Genomic DNA, 19,391 nt, shown 5'->3' with positions numbered 1-19,391 from the left:
AGAAACCTATATGCAGGTCAGGAAGCAATAGTTAGAACTGGACATGGAACAACAGACTGGTTCCAAACAGGAAAAGGAGTACCTCAAGGCTGTATATCGTCACCTTACTTATTTAACTTCTATGCAGAGTACATCATGAGAAATGCTGGGCTGGAAGAAGCACAAGCTGGAATCAAGATTACCAGGAGAAATACCAATAACCTCAGATATGCAGATGACAGCACCCTTATGGCAGAAAGTGAAGAGAACTAAAAAGCCTCTTGATGAAAGTGAAGGAGGAGAGTGAAAAAGTTGGCTTAAAGCTCAACATTCAGAAAACAAAGATCATGACATCTGGTCCCATCACCTTATGGGATATAAATGGGAAAACAATGGAAACAGTGTCAGACTTTATTTTTCGGGGCTCCAAAATCACTGCAGATGGTGATTGCAGCCATGAAATGAAAAGATGCTTACTCCTTGGAAGGAAAGTTATGTCCGACCTAGATAGCATATTCAAAAGCAGAGACATTACTTTGCCATAAAAAGTCCATCTAGTCAAGGCTATGGTTTTTCCAGTAGTCATGTATGGATGTGAGAGTTGGACTGTGAAGAAAGCTGAGCACTGAAGAATTGATGCCGTGAAGAAAGCTGAGTGCTAAAGAATTGATGCTTTTGAACTGTGGTGTTGGAGAAGATTCTTAGAGTCCCTTGGACTTCAAGGAGATCCAGCCAGTCCTTTCTAAAGGAGATCAGTCCTGGGTGTTCATTGGAAGGACTGATGCTAAAGCTGAAACTCCAATACTTTGGCCACCTTATATAGTTGACTCATTGGAAAAGAGCCTGATGCTGGGAGGGATTGGGGGCAGGAGGAGAAGGGGATGACAGAGGATGAGATGGCTGGATGGCATCAGCGACTCAATGGACATGAGTTTGAGTGAACCCCAGGAGTTTATGATGGGCAGGGAGGCCTGGTGTGCTGCGATTCATGGGGTTACAAAGAGTCAGACACGACTGAGCGACTGAACTGAACTGAAGTGATTAAAATAACAAATCTTCTTGCTTCCTTCAGCCCATACTAGAGTTTTGTAGTAGCACATCTTACTGCTGGGATAATCTTGTTAACATTTGTTGCCTAAATATTTCTTAATGATTTCCAGAGACCCCTGCCTTTTTTATTGTGAAGAATTATGTCTATAATAGACCTTAGAATTCAGGGGTTCTGTATTTATGGAAAAATTGATTGACGGACAACTCTTTAGAAACCCATTCATCATGTAAGTGAGGAATACATATCTAGCTGTGCTACACTTGGAGAAATCCAATATGAAAAATAAAACTTAAAAAGCAGAAGCATCACAATGTGATTATTTTTATTACAAAAGCACTTTCCACATACAAAATCAATTTGCCTCAGAGTTGGGTTCTCTTCTATATCTGGAATTCTCCCAGTGCATTTAAAAATGGATTTGGTTAACAAAAAGTCAATCCACCCACACATCAATTTTTCAGAAAAAGAATTGATGGTATACAGCTATTGAATACAAACTTCTATGTGGGTATGTGGAACTTTTAAGGAGTCACTTACGAATTCCTCCCTTGGTGGAGATGTGTTTCCTGTAAGAAAATATCATTAGTATTAAACTTTCTCTGAAATAGTCTCTGTGACATGACATTGTCTAATATATGTGTCATATATGGAACTTTTTTTGTTGTTGTTCAGTTGCTAAGTCATGTCTGACTCTTTTCGACCTCATGGACTGTAGCCAGCCAGGCTCCTCTGTCCTTGGGGTTTCCCAGGCAAGAATACTGTAGTGGGTTGCCATTTCCTTCTCTAGGGGATCTTCCTGGATCAAGGATTGAACCTAATCTCTTGCTTGGCAGGCTGCTTCTTTACCACTGAGCCATTTAGAACTGTGGTGTATGGAGCTTACAGTTAAGCAAGAAATATAGACAGTAAATAGTAACAAGTTTTTATGCTATGCAGAATCAGTGACATAGGCTCACAAAGAAATTATGTCCAACCGAACACCTGAAAAATGGATATAATTTTGCTGCAAATCCAGCACAGAAAGTATGGATCGTTATTAAAAGCAGATGGGGGATAATTGCTTTACAATGCTGTGTTAGTTTCTGCTATACAACAGCATGAACCAGCTATCAATACACATATGTCCCCTCCCTCTTGAGCCTCCCTTCTGCTCCTCCATCCCGCCCCTCTAGGTCATCACAGAGCACCAGCTGAGCTCCCTTGCCATACAGAAGCTTGACACCAGCTATCTATCTTACACTGATAAGTGTATATTTCAATGCTACTCTCTCAATTCATCCCAACCTGTCCTACCCCTGCTGTGTCCACAAGTCTGTTTTCTATGTCTGCTTCTCTATTCCTGCCCTGAAAATAGATTCATCAGTACTGTTTTTCTAGATTCTATATGTATCAGTTCAGTTCAGTCACTCAGTCAGTTGTGTCTGACTCTTTGCAACCCCATGGAAAGTACCAGGCCAGGCCTCCCTGTCCATCACCAACTCCCAGAGCTTACTCAAACTCATGTCCATCATGCCATCCAACCATCTCATCCTCTGTTGTCCGCTTCTCCTCCTGCCTTCAATCTTTCCCAGCATCAGGGTCTTTTCCAATGTTCCAAAGTCTGTTCTTCACATCAGGTGGCCAAAGTATTAGAGGTTCAGCTTCAATATCAGTCCTTGCAATGAATATTCAGGGCTGATTTCCTTTAGAATTGACTGGTTTGATCTCCTTGCAGTCCAAGGGACTCTCAAGAGTCTTCTCCAACACCACAGTTCAAAAGCATCAATTCTTCGGCACTCAGCCTTCTTTATGGTCCAACTCTTAAATCCATACATGACTACTAGAAAAACCATAGCTTTGACTAGATGGACCTTTGTCAGCAAAGTAATGTCTCTGCTTTTTAATATGTTGTCTAGGTTGGTCATAACATTTCTTCTAAAGAGCAAGCGACTTTTAATTTCATGGCTGCAGTCACCATCTGCAGTGATTTTGGAGCCCAAGAAAATTAAATCTGTCACTGTTTCCATTGTTTTCCCATCTATTTGCCATGAAGAGATGCAACTGGAAGCCATGATTTTCATTTTTTGAACGTTGAATTTTAAACCAGCTTTTTCACTCTCCTCTTTCACTTTCATCAAGAGGCTCTTTAGTTCTTCACTTTCTGCCATAAGGGTGGTGTCATGTGCATGTCTGAGGTTATTGATATTTCTCCCGGCAATCTTGATTCCATCTTGTGCTTCATCCAGCCCAGTGTTTCTCATAATGTACTCTGCATAGAAGTTAAATAACCAGGGTGACAATATGCAGCCTTGACGTACTCCTTTCCCAATTTGGAACCAGTCACCATTATTCCATGTCCAGTTCTAACTTGCTTCCTGACCTGCATACAGATTTCTCAGGAGGGAGGTAAGGTGGTCTGGTATTTCCATATCTTTAAGAATTTTTCACAGTTTGTTGTGATCCACACAATCAAAGGCTTTGGCATAGTCAATAAAGCAGAAGTAAATGTTTTTCTGGAACTCCCTTGCTTTTTCAGATTCAACAGATGTTGGCAATTTGATCTCTGCTTCCTCTACCTTTTCTAAATCCAGCTTGACCTCCATCTGGAAGTCCTTGGTTCATGTACTGTTGAAGCCTCACTTGGAGAATTTTGAGCATTACTTTGCTAGTGTGAGATGAATGGTATTGTGTTTGAACATTCTTTGGCATTGCCTTTCTTTGGGATTGGAATGAAAACTGACCTTTTCCAGTCCTGTGGCCACTGCTGAGTTTTCCCAATTTACTGGCAAATTGAGTGCATCACTTTAACAGCATCATCCTTTAGGACTTGAAATAGCTTAGCTGGAATTCTGTCACCTCCACCAGCTTTGTTCATAGTGATGCTTTCTAAGGCCCACTTGACTTCGGACTCTAGGATATCTGACAGTAGCTGAGTGATCACACCATCGTGGTTATCTGCGTCATGAAGCTCTTTTTTGTACAGTTCTTCTGTGTATTCTTGCCACCTCTTCTTAATATCTTCTGCTTCTGTTAGGTCCATACCATTTCTGTCCTTTATTGTGCCCATCTTTGCATGAAATGTTCCCTTGGTATCTCTAGTTTTCTTGAAGAGATCTCTAGTCTTTCCCATTCTATTGTTTTCATCTATTTCTTTACATTGATCCCTGAGGAAGGCTTTCTTGTCTCCCCTTGCTATTCTTTGGAACTCTGCATTCAGATGGGTATATCTTTCCTTTTCTCCTTGCCTTTAGCTTCTCTTCTTTTCTCAGCCATTTTAAGGCCTCCTCAGACAACCATTTTGTCTTTTTGCATTTCTTTTCCCTAGGGATGGTCTTGATCCCTGTCTCCTGTACAATGTCACGAACCTCGATCCATAGTTCTTCAGGCACTCTGTCAATCAAATCTAATCCCTTGAATCTATTTGTCTCTTCCACTGTGTAATCATAAGGGATTTGATTTAGGTCATACCTGAATGTTCTAGTGTTTTTCCCTACTTTCTTCAATTTATTTGATTTGCAATAAGTTCATGATCTGAGCCACAGTCAGCTCCCCATCTTGTTTTTGCTTACTGTATAGAGCTTATCCATCTTTGGCTGCAAAGAATATAGTCAATCTGATTTCAGTATTGACTATGTGGTGATGTCCACGTGTAGAGTCTTCTCTTGTGCTGTTGGAAGAGGGTGTTTCCTATGGCCAGTGCGTTCTCTTGGCAAAACTCTGTTAGTATTTGCCCTCCTTCATTTTGTACTTTGAGGTCAAACTTGCCTATTATTCTTCTTAATATATGAAATTTGTTTTTCTCTTTCTGACTTATCTCTGACTTACTTCACTCTGTTTGACAGATTCTAGGTTTATCCACCTCAAATCCACTACACATGACCCAATAGATGATCATACTATAAGAAATTCCAACAAAACTTCAAATGTTCTAGTAGTGTAGAGTTCACTGATACTATTTAAGGGTATAGGTAGCATCCAATGGTAGATGAAAAATCCTTGCTGTTCTTTTTTGTATATAGTACTATTTTTTAAAATAAATTTATTTTTTTATTTATTTTGGCTGCACTGGGTTTTTGTTGTTCGGTGCAGGCTTTCTCTAGTTGCGGCGAGGTGGGTCTTCCCATTGCAGAGGCTTCTCTTGTTGCAGAGAACAGGCTCTAGGCACACAGGCTTCAGTAGTTGCAGCTCAGAAGTTGTGACGCGCTAGCTTGGTTGCCCTGAGGCATGTGGGATCTTCCCAGACCAGGGATCAAACCTGTGTCCTCTGCATTGGTAAATGGAGTCTTAACCACTGTGCCCCCAAGAAATTCCAATAGTACTATTTTTTTAATTTAAAAAATCAACAAGAGAGGTTGTTGTTCAGTCAGTAAGTTGTGTCTGACTCTTTGCAACCCCATGACTGCAGCACACCAGGCTTCCCTGTTTTCACCATCTCCCAGAGTTTACTCAAACTCATGTCCATTGAGTCAGTGATGCCATTCAACCATCTCATCCTCTGTCATCTTCTTCTCCTCCTGACTTCCGTCTGTTCCAGCATCAGGCAGGGTCTTTCCCAGTGAGTCGGCTCTTTGCATCAGGTGGGATTGCATGGTAAAATATGGCACATGCTATCTTTCTATTAATTGTTGCCCACTTCCAAAACCACTGAAAGTAAATTTGATTTTCATCAACAACATAGTAGAGATTTGGTTCACTTAAAAAACAACAGGTGTCGCTTTATTCTTGAACTACTGAAACATTCCGAATTCATTCCACGTCTCTTCACTGATGAGGTGTACCTGAGTTTCCCAAAGTGTACTTCATCTTTATTCCAATCACATTATCTCTTTTCTTTGTATCAGAAACTTCTACACAAGTCAAAGTGGCGAGTTTCAAATGAATGTGGATAAGTCATTTTAATCACACTGGATTTTTTTTTATAAAATATTCTCTTTTGAAAAAACTTGATAAAGGTGGTTTGGGCTTAAGCCAAGAGTCAACAGACTTTTTTCTTGCAGAGCCAGACAGTAAACATTTCAGATTTTTCAGACCATGTGTCCTCTGCTTCAGCTACTCAACTCTGCTGTTGTTATGCTGAAGGAAATGTGGCCTCAGAGTGCTTGTGTGCCAGCAAAACTTTCTTTACAAAAATAAGCAATGAGCTTGATCTTGGTTTAAGCTATAGAAACACCATCTGATCTGCCAGGGAAGCCTCTAGAGACACAGAGCATGTCAACAAACATCCCTTTGTGTTGAATTCAAATATAGTAAGACTAACAACATAAGAGCTGCTATTTTTTTTTTAGAAGTTGCATTATGTTGCCAAGTGCTTTAAAGGAATTTATTATGTCTGTTAATCCTCAAAATGGCTATAACAACAGCAATTCAAGTTTATGGACTATAATGATACAGTATTTAAGGAAATGGCATTATGTAATATTTTATAAAGTTTATTTTTAAAATAGATCACCAGAGGCCATGAGCTTTCGGAGAAGTAATTTCTTGAGTTCCCACATATTCCAGAATAAATTATTTTGAAAATCCAAAATAAATCATTAAGAGTCAACTTGCAGTCTAGAAAACAGTCTTTAAGCATAAATTCAGTTGCTTAGCTTCTGTTGAAAGGCTGGGGCCTTGTTTAGTTATTTTGGTTTAATTAACCTAAATTTAGAATTAGTTGAGAAACAGGGAAAACTTTTCTTTGTTTTTGAGGCTCTGCATAAACATAACAATGTAAAGATTTACTTTCTTTTGGAAGTTTTCATTTTTCATTTTGATCTAAAATAATCTATTATCATTACTGTTATACATAAAATCACATTATTATACATTAACATAATGAACATAGTTATATTTTACAATGTATAAATATATTTGTATTTATTAAATTTATTAATACACTTTAATAATATAATTTATATTTATTAACCTTTATTAATAAATAATAAAACTTGAACAGTACTTAAACAATGCTTTTGCCTGGAGGCTCAGTTGGTAAGGAATCTGCCTGCAGTGCAGGAGACCCAAGTTCCGTCCCTGAATCAGGAAGATCTCCTGGAGAATGAAATGGCAACCGACTCCAGTATTCTTGCCTGCAGAATTCCAGGGACAGAGGAGCCTGATGGGCTATGGTTGATGGGATCTCAAAGAGTTGGACACAATTGAGTGACTCAGACTTTTACTTTTCATTATATAAAAATATGTAAATATATCTGTATATCCAGCAGATTGTACATTTAACAGAAGTTTATCAGCACAGTCTTATGCACAGATTAAAAATTTTAACTTAGTCCCTCTTTTAAGAAACTTGTCAATTGCTGAGAGCGAGCGAGAACAGTGAAGCTCTAAGAGCATGCCCCTGTTTCATTTCTGGTCAAGGGACAGGTTTACCTCATTTTGAACTCCAAGGTGTCTCTTCGGTTTCCAATTTTTCTCTGATTGTTCTGTGTTTTGAAGCAGAAGGCCTTTCATCAACATGGACTCTTTTTGCCATCTTATAGAAAGTTATCTTTTCTAGCAAAGTGGTTTCTATGTTCCTCTGAAGACATTTGGCTTTAAGATATTTGTTAAAAATGAAATTACATGAAAGAGCCATTTATTTTAGTTCCAACAGAATCTGACACCCATGTTTCAGCTCATTAATCATAAGAAATGACTGAATTATGAAAATAACTCATCTTATTCTACCAGCAGTCTTTCATATTATCATTGGATTTAATTTCATCTTCTGGGAAACTTTAATTAAATAAGTTTCTTTTGACTATAGCTTCTTCATGTGTTTCTAAAAGATTTGAGCAGTATCTTGTTAGGCGAAAAATAATACAATAATGACATTTTTGACTATTCAATGATCCATCTCCAAAGTCTGCTCTTTAACTGTCTAGAGAATTGAAGGTACGCCATATACTAAGAGTAGGTGATTTACCGACACCTCAGAAATGATGTGGGTCATCATTTATTTGAGCGTTATTTAACTTGAATTTCATTTAGGAGAATAGAGGTGCCTATGTTGTGTTTCTTGTGAGTTTTATGCTAGAGTCTTCTTTTGTGATAAATGTGCATACATTTTCTAATGAATATCCATCATGTTTCTCTGAAATTATGAAATAGAGTTTGCAACACAAATCTTGGATAATATATTTCAAATATCTTTGCACATATGGGCAGTATTTCTGCTCTTTTATCTTCTCAGACCTGTGTATCACAATCAGCTCATTTATAATTTGTCACTGATCAATGTTCATACATTATTCATGGAGTTAAAAGGACAGAACAGTTTCCATTATTCCATTTATATTAAGCATGTCATTTTCCATTCAGTTATTTGTCTCCTGAGCTTCAGAAACTTGGCCATCAACTTGTTGTCTTACCTGCCAGCCTCACAAATCCAATTACAAGTTCTTTTAGAAAACAAGCATTTTAAACTAATTTCTTGTATTCTTCATTATAAAAAAAAAATCTTTTCACAAGTTATGTGTTGTCATCATAAGAAAAGTATAATAATGTTTCTTAGAACAGTAACTCCTGTCACTTTTATTTGTTTAATTAAATTTATTTCATTTTATTTAATTTTAATTAAATTTGCATTCCATTATTGATAATTTCCTTGAGGACAAGAGGGCTTGTTATAGTAGATATTAGATAGCATATTTATTAGTATAAGATGAAAATTTGGAAAATAAATAATAAAATGTGGTATTTTAAAAACTCATAAAACCTGCATTCCTGAAAATGTTAGTTAAACTCTGCTATGGTAATATCAAACCTGATTTATCTGTATAGCATAAATTCTCAAGAGGGGTTGGGAAAAACCCCTAAGGGGGTAAAAACTTGGAGAGGCAAAAAAAACCCTACTCTTCCCATATATAAAGCAGAGTTAGATATGTTTATATTTATAACATATATATATAGGCTAATAAAAATTCCATATGATGTAGTGATTAGAAACAAAATATCTTAAAAAGGCTTGGGGGTGGTTAAAAAAAGATTGCAAATCCCCGATTTAGGAAAAATTTTAAGAAGAAAGAATATTTTGATGTTTTCATGTGTTGTTTTCAAGTTTCTTCAAGTAACGTGGCAACAATGTGTAGGAAAAGTTTTAGTATCCTCCTCTCCCAAATCTTGCCTTCCCTCTTAAAAAGACAAGTTTCATCTTTAAGCACCCACTGATGGTATAATGTCCTCTGAGGATTCGAGACAGAGGAAAGGTCCTACTGTGACCTTCTCAGGGTGGGGCCTGCTGAGTTAGGGGCAAAGGTCATGGGTGCTCCTAGACTAAGGGTAATGAAAAGGAGACTCCCAAAGGTTGCAATGCTGACAGCTAAGAATTTGCAGAGGACCTGGAGAGTGTCATACTGAGTGAAGTGAGTCAGAGAAAGACAAATGTCATACGATATCACTTATACATGGAATCTAAAAAATGGTACAGTGAGCATATGTGCAAAACAGAAATGGAATCACAGATGTAGAAAACAAATTTATGGTTGCCAAGGGGGAAGTGAAGGAGGGATGAATTGGGAGATTGGGAACTTCCCTGGCAGTCCAGTGGTTAAGACGCCACACTTCCATGGCAGAGGGCGTGGATTCAATCCTTGGTCGCAAAACTGAGATCCCACGTGCTGCATGGCACGGCACACACACAAAAAAACTGGGAGACTGAGACTGACATATGCACACTACTATATATAAAATAGATAGCTAATAAGGACCTACTGTGTAGCACAGGGAACTGTACTCGATACTCTGTAATGAGCTGTATGGGAAAAGAATCTAAAAAGAATGGATACATGTATATGTAAAACTGACTCCCTTTGCTGTATACCTGAAACTAACACAACAGTGTAAATCGACTGTACTCCAATAAATTAAAAACAAAAAAGATTCGCAGTAAACCTCTAAACTGGGCACATGCTTAGATGATGCTTTGGGGGAGCACTTCCGTGTAACTGGATTCTGCAGATAACTTGCCAGCCTCCTTCCTTTTGTATGGCCAGCACTGTGACTGGTAAGTTCCATGCTGTCCAGCAACCTTCAATGTTGAGTTCATTGACTCAGGCTAGAGCCATCCATTGAAAGGAGCTTACTAAAATTACCTCCTCACTGCTTCTGCCCTGATTGTTCCAAACCGTTACCTTCTGCTGAATTGAAATCCTGTGCTAAACCCTCTAACCGACACTGGCAACTTAATTTCCCTAAATCCCTTCTGTAATTCCTGACGTAGTTCTCCCCTTTGCTAGAATAACCCATAATTATGAGTAAGTTCACGTATTTCTGAAGCCTAGCTTGGAGAATTTTGGCATTACTTTACTAGCATGTGAGATGAGTGCAATTGTGCAGTAGTTTGAGCATTCTTTGGCATTGCCTTTCTTTGGGATTGGAATGAAAACTGACCTTTTCCAGTCCTGTGGCCACTGCTGAGTTTTCCAAATTTGCTGAGAGTGAAAAAGTTGACTTAAAGCTCAATATTCAGAAAACTAACATCATGGCATCTGGCCCTATCACTTCATGGGAAATAGATGGGAAAACAGTGGAAACAGTGTCAGACTTTATTTTTTAGGCTCCAAAATCACTGCAGATGGTGATTGCAGCCATGAAATTAAAAGAGCTTACTCCTTGGAAGGAAAGTTATGACCAACCTAGATAGCATATTCAAAAGCAGAGAGACATTACTTTGCCAACAAAGGTCTGTCTAGTCAAGGCTATGGTTTTTCCAGTAGTCATGTATGGATGTGAGAGTTGGACTGTGAAGAAAGCTGAGCGCTGAAGAATTGATGTGGTGAAGAAAGCTGAGTGCCAAACAATTGATGCTTTTGAACTGTGGTGTTGGAGAAGACTCTTGAGAGTCCCTTGGACTGCAAGGACATCTGACCAGTCCATTCTAAAGGAAATCAGTCCTGGGTGTTCTTTGGAAGGACTGATGCTAAACTGAAACTCCAGTACTTTGGCCACCTCATGCGAAGAGTTGACTCATTGGAAAAGACTAATGCTGGGAGGGATTGGGGGCAGGAGAAGGGGATGACAGAGGATGAGATGGCTGGTTGGCATCACTGACTCACTGGACATGAGTTTGAGTGAACTCTGGGAGTTGGTGATGGATAGTGAGGCCTGGCGTGCTGCAATTCATGGGGTCGAAAAGAGTTGGACACAGCTGAGCAACTGAACTGAACTGATGAGTAAGTTAGACATATTTTTATGTATCATATTGTTCCATGAAATTTTAGGACTTTGGGACTAATACTATTTCTTGGAGAATGGAATGTTGGCCTGTAAAAATTCACAGACAATGTTAACAATGTTCATGTTAGCATGTGCCTGTTAACATCACAGACAATGTAACCAAGGCATTTCCTCCCAGGAGAATTGGAATCAGGAATTCTAGTAGGAAAATCAGTAGGAATATCGGTGTTTATACATAGTCACATAATACTTTGCTAAATCATTTTTAGTGCCTTTTAGTGGCTTTGAAAAGCACATGGTTTTCCCACCAGGCGAATAATAATGCACAAGGATCCAACTGCATATTTATTATAAATTATGATCACTTAAACAGATTGTTCCATCTGTCTTTTGATAGCAAATGTAAAGTTAGTAAAGTGATTAATTATATTTATATGTAATTAGGCAATCTATTCGAATGTATTTCTGGCATTTATTGGTAGTTCCCTGATTTAAAAAAAGAAAAAAGAAAAAAGAAAAGGCCACTTTGATATGAATTACGTTCCTTCCCTTGGAATGAAAGTCTGAAAATACAGGTGAGGGAGAGGTGGACCCTGGGTACTGGCCGCTGCTGCCTCTGGTAATACAGCTGCCGAGCCAGGCTGCAGGGAAGCCTTCAGATGGACCCATGGAGTTTCAATTTCTCCAAGACTCTGCCAAGATGCCTGGGGGAGGGGGACAGCTGCTGGACTTCCTCCTGTGCTGCAGGGCCCCGGCTGAGAAGCCAGGCTGGAGATTAATTGCCTCTTGTTGGGACTTGTGGCCAGGATCTGGGTCCTCTGGGCACCTGAGGCCGACCCTGCAGAGAAACTGTGGTCCTGGGAGACCCAGAAGAATCCTGTTGATCTCTGAGATCCAGGCAAAGAATCTCCCGAAGAGCTGAATTACTCCCAGGAATGGATTCCACCCGCCTGGGATGGAATCCTGACACAAAGCAGTTTCTTCCTTCCTCTTCTTGTTGTTCAGTCACTAAGTTGTGTCCAATTCTGTGACCCCCATGGACTGCAGCACACCAGGCTTCTCTGTCCTTCACTGTCTTCCAGAGTGTGCTCAAGTTCATGTCCATTGAGTAGGTGATGTTATCCAACCATCTCATCCTTGGTGGCCCCCTTCTCCTTTTGCCTTCCCCCTGCTGCCCAGCCAAGTGGCCATAGGGTTTTAGGTCATTTATCACCAAAAATAATCTCACCACTGTTGAGAGCATTAAAGACAAATAAACAAAACATACAGCAGTGAGCAAGCAAAGAAAAATATTCACACACAAAGGGACTCAGAAACTGAAGATGGAACTTGAAATCCAAGATGAGTATGTACAGAAATTTCCCAATCTGGTAGAATGGATGGGCCAGAGAAGAGGGTCCCCCCCACTCCACCCAGTATCTCAAAGATAGTTAATTAAGGCAAAAAACAGACCTTCTGAACTTTGACTAACATTTTCAAAAAAAATGAGCTGAAAAGGGCATGGTCATTGATGAGAGCTAATTATATGAGAGAACAAGTGGGTAAAAATAAAGAAATGGTAGAAATCAAGAGGGAAAATCAAGAGTCTAAACTTGATTTTGGAATAATAGGAGTCCCTGAAGGACAAAGGGAACGGAAAAGTAATAATAAATGAGAGAAGAAAATGTTCCTAAACTGAGGCGTTTCTGTCCCACTCTTTGCAATTCCATGGACTGTAGCCTGTGAGGCTCCTCTGTCCATGGGATTCTCCAGGCAAAATACTGGAGTGGGTTGCCATGCCCTCCTCCAGGGTCCCGACCCACTGATCGAATCCATGTCTCCTGCATCTCCTATATTGACAGGCATGTTCTTTACCACTGGCTCCACCTGGGGCTTGATAAAAAAGCAATAATTACTATTCAAGAAGCTAGCATTGGGACTTTCCTGGCAGTCCAGTGGTTAAGACTGTGAGCTTCCACTGCAGAGGGCACAGTTCAATCCCTGGTTGTACAATTAAGGTCATGTAAGCCACGCATTGTGGCCAAAAAAAAAAAAAACTTTGGTGGATGATCTCAGAAAAAGCAAAATTTAGGAAGAGGTGTGGTATCACTAGGAGTGGGGGTGAAAGATGGATGATACTATGCGGTTTATAGGTTGGTAAGGGTGTGAGGGAAGAGTGAGCAGGAGAGGAGTTTGCAATTATTTAATTTGGATGCAATAATAAAAAGGTATAGATTAATACATGACAGTTGAGCCTTAAGCCGGGAGATTAGAAAAATATAGTCTAAATAAAGAAGGAAGAAAAAAGACATTAACAACGATTTGCCCAAGCCAGAAAAGACAAGAAAAAGTTAAAAGATAAACATCAATGACACACAATGAACTAAAAACATAAGCCTAGGTATAACTTTGGCACGCTAAATGTAAGAAGGCTGAATTTTCCTATCAAAAATCATAGAAAATATGCCCTTACAGAAGTGGTTGATTACAGACTGGGGCAAAGAAGGTTCAAGATTTTTTTTTTAAACATAGAAAATATGATCATGTTTAAACACAAAATAAATAGCTTATTGATTCTGGGAACCACATAGAACATGGTCCCCAGAAGTGGCTGAAAATCATCTATGAAATTATTAAGAGTGACACCTAGAATAGTAAAACATTTAAAATGCTTAGCAGAGCATGCAAAAATTAGAGGAACAGTCTCAAAGTCAAGAAAGTGTTTTGACGCGAATGCAGAACTCCCAGGGGGCACCAGGGCCAGTAGCTGCCCTGAGGGTGTTTGCATGTTCTTATCACCTAGAAGGTGCCTTACAAAGAGCTGTAACCTGGACAGGAGGCGGGGCTGTATAGCATCAGGACACATGAGGTCTTTACCTCTGTGAGAGAAGGAAACTGTCCCTCCTTCAAAAGGAAATCGTGAGTCATGATCCTGACTCCAGAAGAATAGAAAAAGAGTACACTTTACTGAAAATCAGACAGCACGTGCCTGCCCATGTGGGATTAAAGTTCAAAATCACTTTACTTTCAGGTCTGGGAAATGTCCACCAGAAGTTGATTTAAAGGGGCACCAAATATGGCACCCTGCTCCAGTACTTTTGCCTAGAAAATCCCATGGGCGGAGGAGCCTGGTAGGCTGCAGTCCATGGGGTCGCTGAGGGTCGGACACGACTGAGCGACTTCACTTTCACTTTTCACTTTCATGCATTGGAGAAGGAAATGGCAACCTACTCCAGTGTTCTTGCCTGAAGAATCCCAGGGACGGGAAGCCTGGTGGGCTGCTGTCTATGGGGTCGCACAGAGTCAGACACGTCTAAAGTGACGCAGCAGCAGCAGCAGCAAATTTATAAGATACCTCATGTCGCCTGGTCAACGAGTTTTTTCTGGGGGGAAAAAAAAAGAAGTACTCTAAGTACAGGTCTTGAAAATTTAGAGAAAATTAATGAAATAATACCTCTCAGAAACAGTTAATACTTTTCCATGCTTCTCTGATCACTGAAGATACATTTGGTCTGTGATGTTCTAGTTGGTGTGTTTTAAAACCATCTTTTTAGTAAAATTTCATTCTATATTTTTATATAACATATCTTCTCTTTTTTTATGCTAGTGGTGAAAATTCATGCACTAACAAACACATGACATATTTTGAAATAAATTGCGGGTTGATTTTAATTTCACTCTTTTTTCCTCTAGGTGGCTTTTACAGTACTTTTTGATTTGGAAGCACTTCTGAAGATATGGTGTTTGGGATTCACTGGATATATTAGCTCATCTCTCCACAAATTCGAGCTGCTCCTCGTAATTGGAACCACTCTTCATGCATATCCAGACCTTTATCATTCCCAGTTCACATACTTTCAGGTAATACACATAATGCCTGTTTTTCTTTAGAATTGTTTTCTTTCCAGAGAACATACATGCATTCTAACAACTAGATATTGCAACAACCTTTCTAACTACAAACTTGAGATGGGCTCAGTGACATCTTAAATACCAAAGATAGCACATTCATAAATCGTAGGGACTTCCTTGGTGGCCCAGAGATTAACACTCGAGCTTCCAATACAGGAGACGCTGGTTTAATTCCTGGTCAGGGAACTAAGAGCTCACGTGTGCTGGTATAACCAAAAATAAATGAAGTAAATCAGATGTAATGGACTTCCCTGCAGACTAGTGATTAGGACTCTGTACTTCCACTGCAGGGAGCACAGGTTCAATCCCTGGTCAAGAAACTAAGATCCTACATGTCTCATGGCATGGCAAAAGATAAAAAATTACTGTTTATAAACTCCAAAAAATTTATAGTAATAAATGGAGGTGTTTTTCATACAGTTCACAAAAAGTTAGCACAGCACAATAGACATACATATTTTATATTCACATGGGTATTATAATCTGAGCATTCATATTAAATTTTGAAATTGATATATGACTTTATATATGACTTTAATTCCAAGAGTAGATCTCCCTTCTTAATAAGCCTAAATTTGTTTGCTCAAAAGTACTTAAAATTGAAACAATAAAAAATTAAACTTACCTTTACAGAATATAGTCATACTTTATTATTTAAAAATGCCTATAAATTTCTTTGTGGTGATTAAATTATAATATCTGTAATTTTTACTTTGTAATAACTGGGTATCTATTGTTTTAAGTGCATTATATTGAATCATATTACTTTATAATTGTTAAGTAAACAAAAGTGAGTATTAATGTTATGTTCTTTGTTAGCAATAGCCATGTGCTGAGTGATATTTTAAATACTTGGTCAAAATATATGTATATGGGATATCCTAATTTTAAAAATCTCATAGTCATTTTCTGAGTCGAAATTTGGTTATTTATATAATTTGTCATGTAAATGTCAGAAGTTGCATTGTTTTCTTAATAGATATTTTAAAGACTTGGAGAATTAAATGGCAGTAGAATTTTTAAAAACTACGCAGCGAAAGAAGATTCTAATTCCTTAGATGAAAGAAAATACATTCCAACTTCACTGACGAACTTATTTATTGGTGCTGAAGCTGTCATATTCAGAGCAATATTAACTTCAACTGCCAGATTGCAATCTGAAACTGAATACTTCTGATACCTAGAAGAAAGGACATGAAAATACAGTTCACAAAAATGAAAAACATACCCCACAAACACACATAAAAAGCTGAGTCTCCAGCAATCACAGCCAAGCATATTGAACTCACAGAGGGCATCATGGTTCGAGCTTTCAATACTGTCAACATCTTTGAACGAAAATCCCTTGTCACTTGTTGGGTTATATCCTCAGGCTTGGTTATCATAAGTGAGATGGCTGGGGCAGGAGACATACACATTTAAAACTCTTGATACAAAATATGCTTTCCAAGCATATGTCATTATATGCTCTTGGGCACTGCTGTCTAGATTCACAGAATCAACATGCACATTTAGTACCTAATGTTAGAGAATCATTGTACATAATTGCAGAAAATATGCCTCATAGTTAAAGCTACAACATATCTTTTTTTATAAACCTATTAAATTAACCAAATTAAGAAAGACATTGATGCCTCTTTCAGCAAGGATACCAGGTAAAATATATTCAGGGCTTGCTTTAAAATTGTTAGCATTTCTTTCAGATAATTTTTCATTGAAAAGTTACACATAGGTCAAAGTTTTGCAAACAAAGATATTTAGTCTAGGATTATTGATGAGAGAAAAAATGGGAACTGTTTAAGTGATAAATGTGAGGAATAGCTTGGTAAGTCATATGGAAATTTGACCATAAAAATGATTATGATGAACAGTGGTAAAGAACCCACCTTCCAATGCAGGAGACATAAGAGACGTGGGTTCTATCCCTCAGTCAGGAAGATCCCTTGGAAAAGAGCATGGCAACCCACTCCAGTATTCTTGCCTGGAGAATCCCATTGACAGAGGAGCCTGGTGGGCTACAGTCCATGGGGTCACAAAGAGTCGGACATGACTAAAGCGACTGAGCTCACATAGTAACTTAAAGATATGATTGTTTTATTTACATGAAAACAGTATAAAAGTATATAACAGGTATAGCTACAAATCCAGCCTATAAATAACGTATGTAGTTTATATATGTTTATAGAATACCTATAAATGAAAAAATGGCTGGAAAGAAATAACCCAAATTATTACAAATCGTTAATAGTCACCATCTCTAGGTTCTTTTCTTCTAGTCTATTTTACACAAAATATCTAAAATCGGTATGCATGGCTCTAATCATTGTATATATATACAGACATATAGCTATAGATACGGTCACATAATGCCTGGTCAGTGAAGTTTGCATTTTTTTTCTGGCCATACCATGCAGCTTGTGGGATCTTAGTTCCCCAATTAGCGAGGCCCACAACAGTGAGTGCACAGAGTCCTAACCAGTGGACCGCCAGGAGCTTCCCAAAGTTAACAATGTTAATGCCTATATAATTTGTAATAGTTTAATTTTTTGTTAGTAGTTGAGTGATTTTCATTCCTCTCTCTGTGTCCATGGCCAAGTTTATATTTTTCTAATGAGATCATTAGACACTGCCTCGTTTATTTTGTGCCTAAGAGATAAGTCTCTCAAGAAGTTTAGATGCCTCAGGATTTTTGCAGATTCACAGATGGGGAACCCACTGTCCTGAACAGATTGGCTCTTTATGGGCTGACTTTGATCTCCCTGGTTGGTCCACATGCTTGTTTCTCATCTCACTTGACCTTGCTTCATTATGTTGGCAGCAGTTCTTCCCGGAGTGGATGTCACATTTTTCATATTTAAACGAAGTCAACATTTGAGTACAAAATGTCTCCCTTTTTATCCGTCATCTCTGAGAGTTGATATCCAGTTGAGTTGCTCAGTTGTGTCGGACTCTTTATGACCCCATGGACTGCAGCACGCCAGGCTTCCCTGTCTATCACCAACTCCCGCAGCTTGCTCAAACTCATGTCCATCAAGTCAGTGATGCCATCCAGCCATCTCATCCTCTGTCGTCCCTTTCTCCTCCTGCCTTCAATATTTGTGTACAAAAAACGTCTCCCTTATATCACTTATCTCTGAGAGTTGGTATCACCCATCTATTTATCCAAGGGGTATTTCTGAAGCACCTCCTATGTGTCAGGCACAGTTCCAGACCTTGAGGGAGAGAGGTGAACAAGACAGAGAAGATCCCTACCTTGGGAAACTTGCATTCTAGACGGCAAGCCTTTCACATACAAGTGCATGAAAGGAATAGGAGTGTTGGAAATGCGATTCAGAAGGAGCAAGCAGGGGGAAAAGGAGAAGCTGTGGGGTAAGGGTGCTGTTTTGGCTAAGTTTGTCCAGGGAAGCCCTCTTTGAAGAGGGGACATTTGGGCAGAGAAAGAGCGAATCTTGAGAAGGTCTGTGGGGGATGCGTTCCAGGTAGAGAGAACCACGTGACCCCTGTCTTGAGGGGAATGTGTGCTTGATGGAGTGAACAGAGGCAGCACTGTCCCACTGAAAGTCACAGAATGTTCGATCCTTGGGTCGGGAAGATCCTCTGGAGAAGTGAATGGCAACCCACTCCAGCATTCTTGCCTGGAGAATTCCATGGACAGAGGAGCCTAGCGGGCTGTAGTTCATGGGTTGCAAAGAGTCGGACACGACTGAGCGACTGACACTTTCACTTTCATTTCTGGTTCTAACATAGCAGGGTGAGGACACTGGCTGGTATTTTTTGCACACCTAGGGTGTGCAGACACCCTGCCGAGTTCATGGTTCCATTTGTTTCTTGGTAGATAGAGAATATATGTGTAAACTGCTGTCCCTCACCAAAGTAACTCACCAAAGACCATATAACCAGCAAATGGTGGAAACTCATTCCCAAGATGTTTAATCTCATAGTTCACATTCTTCTATTTTAAAGACTTTTTTTTTTCTTTGAAGTGGACCATTTTTAAAGTTATTATTGAATTGGTTACTATATTGTTTCTGTTTTATGGCTGTGGGGCTCATGGGATCTTTGCTCCCCGACCAAGGATCAAACCCACATTGGAAGGGAAATTTTAACCACTGGAACATCAGAGAACTGCCCCAGTAGTTCATGTTCTTAACCACGCAATTTTTACAGTCGTGCCATGGCTGTGCATCAGTCATGTCCGGCTCTGTACAACCACATGGGCTGTAGCCGGCCAGGCTGCTGCATTGGCAGGCGGATTCTTTGCCACCTGGGAAGCCCAACTTTTACAGTATCTCACTATTAATCAGCAGAGTGACTTTTAGTGACAGACTTAGAAATG

The 19,391-nt window shown here is 39.2% G+C and overlaps 1 protein-coding gene across 1 annotated transcript in view; it reads left to right on the top strand.

The window, feature by feature from the left end:
- Positions 1 to 19,391, top strand: part of NALCN (sodium leak channel, non-selective) — a 307,320-nt gene that overhangs the window by 120,641 nt on the left and 167,288 nt on the right. Inside the window, exon 12 of the mRNA XM_086330519.1 lies at positions 14,837 to 15,004. Coding sequence (XP_086186645.1) covers positions 14,837 to 15,004 — 168 coding nt within the window. The remainder of the gene's footprint in view (positions 1 to 14,836; positions 15,005 to 19,391) is intronic.

The sequence above is a fragment of the Bos grunniens genome, chromosome 12 (assembly GCF_055505025.1).
Source record: "Bos grunniens cultivar Pamir isolate PY7600 chromosome 12, Bosgru_T2T1.0, whole genome shotgun sequence".
Taxonomy (NCBI): domain Eukaryota; kingdom Metazoa; phylum Chordata; class Mammalia; order Artiodactyla; family Bovidae; genus Bos; species Bos grunniens.
The sequence above is the reverse complement of the archived record's forward strand: the minus strand, read 5'-3'. Positions and strand labels throughout refer to the sequence as shown.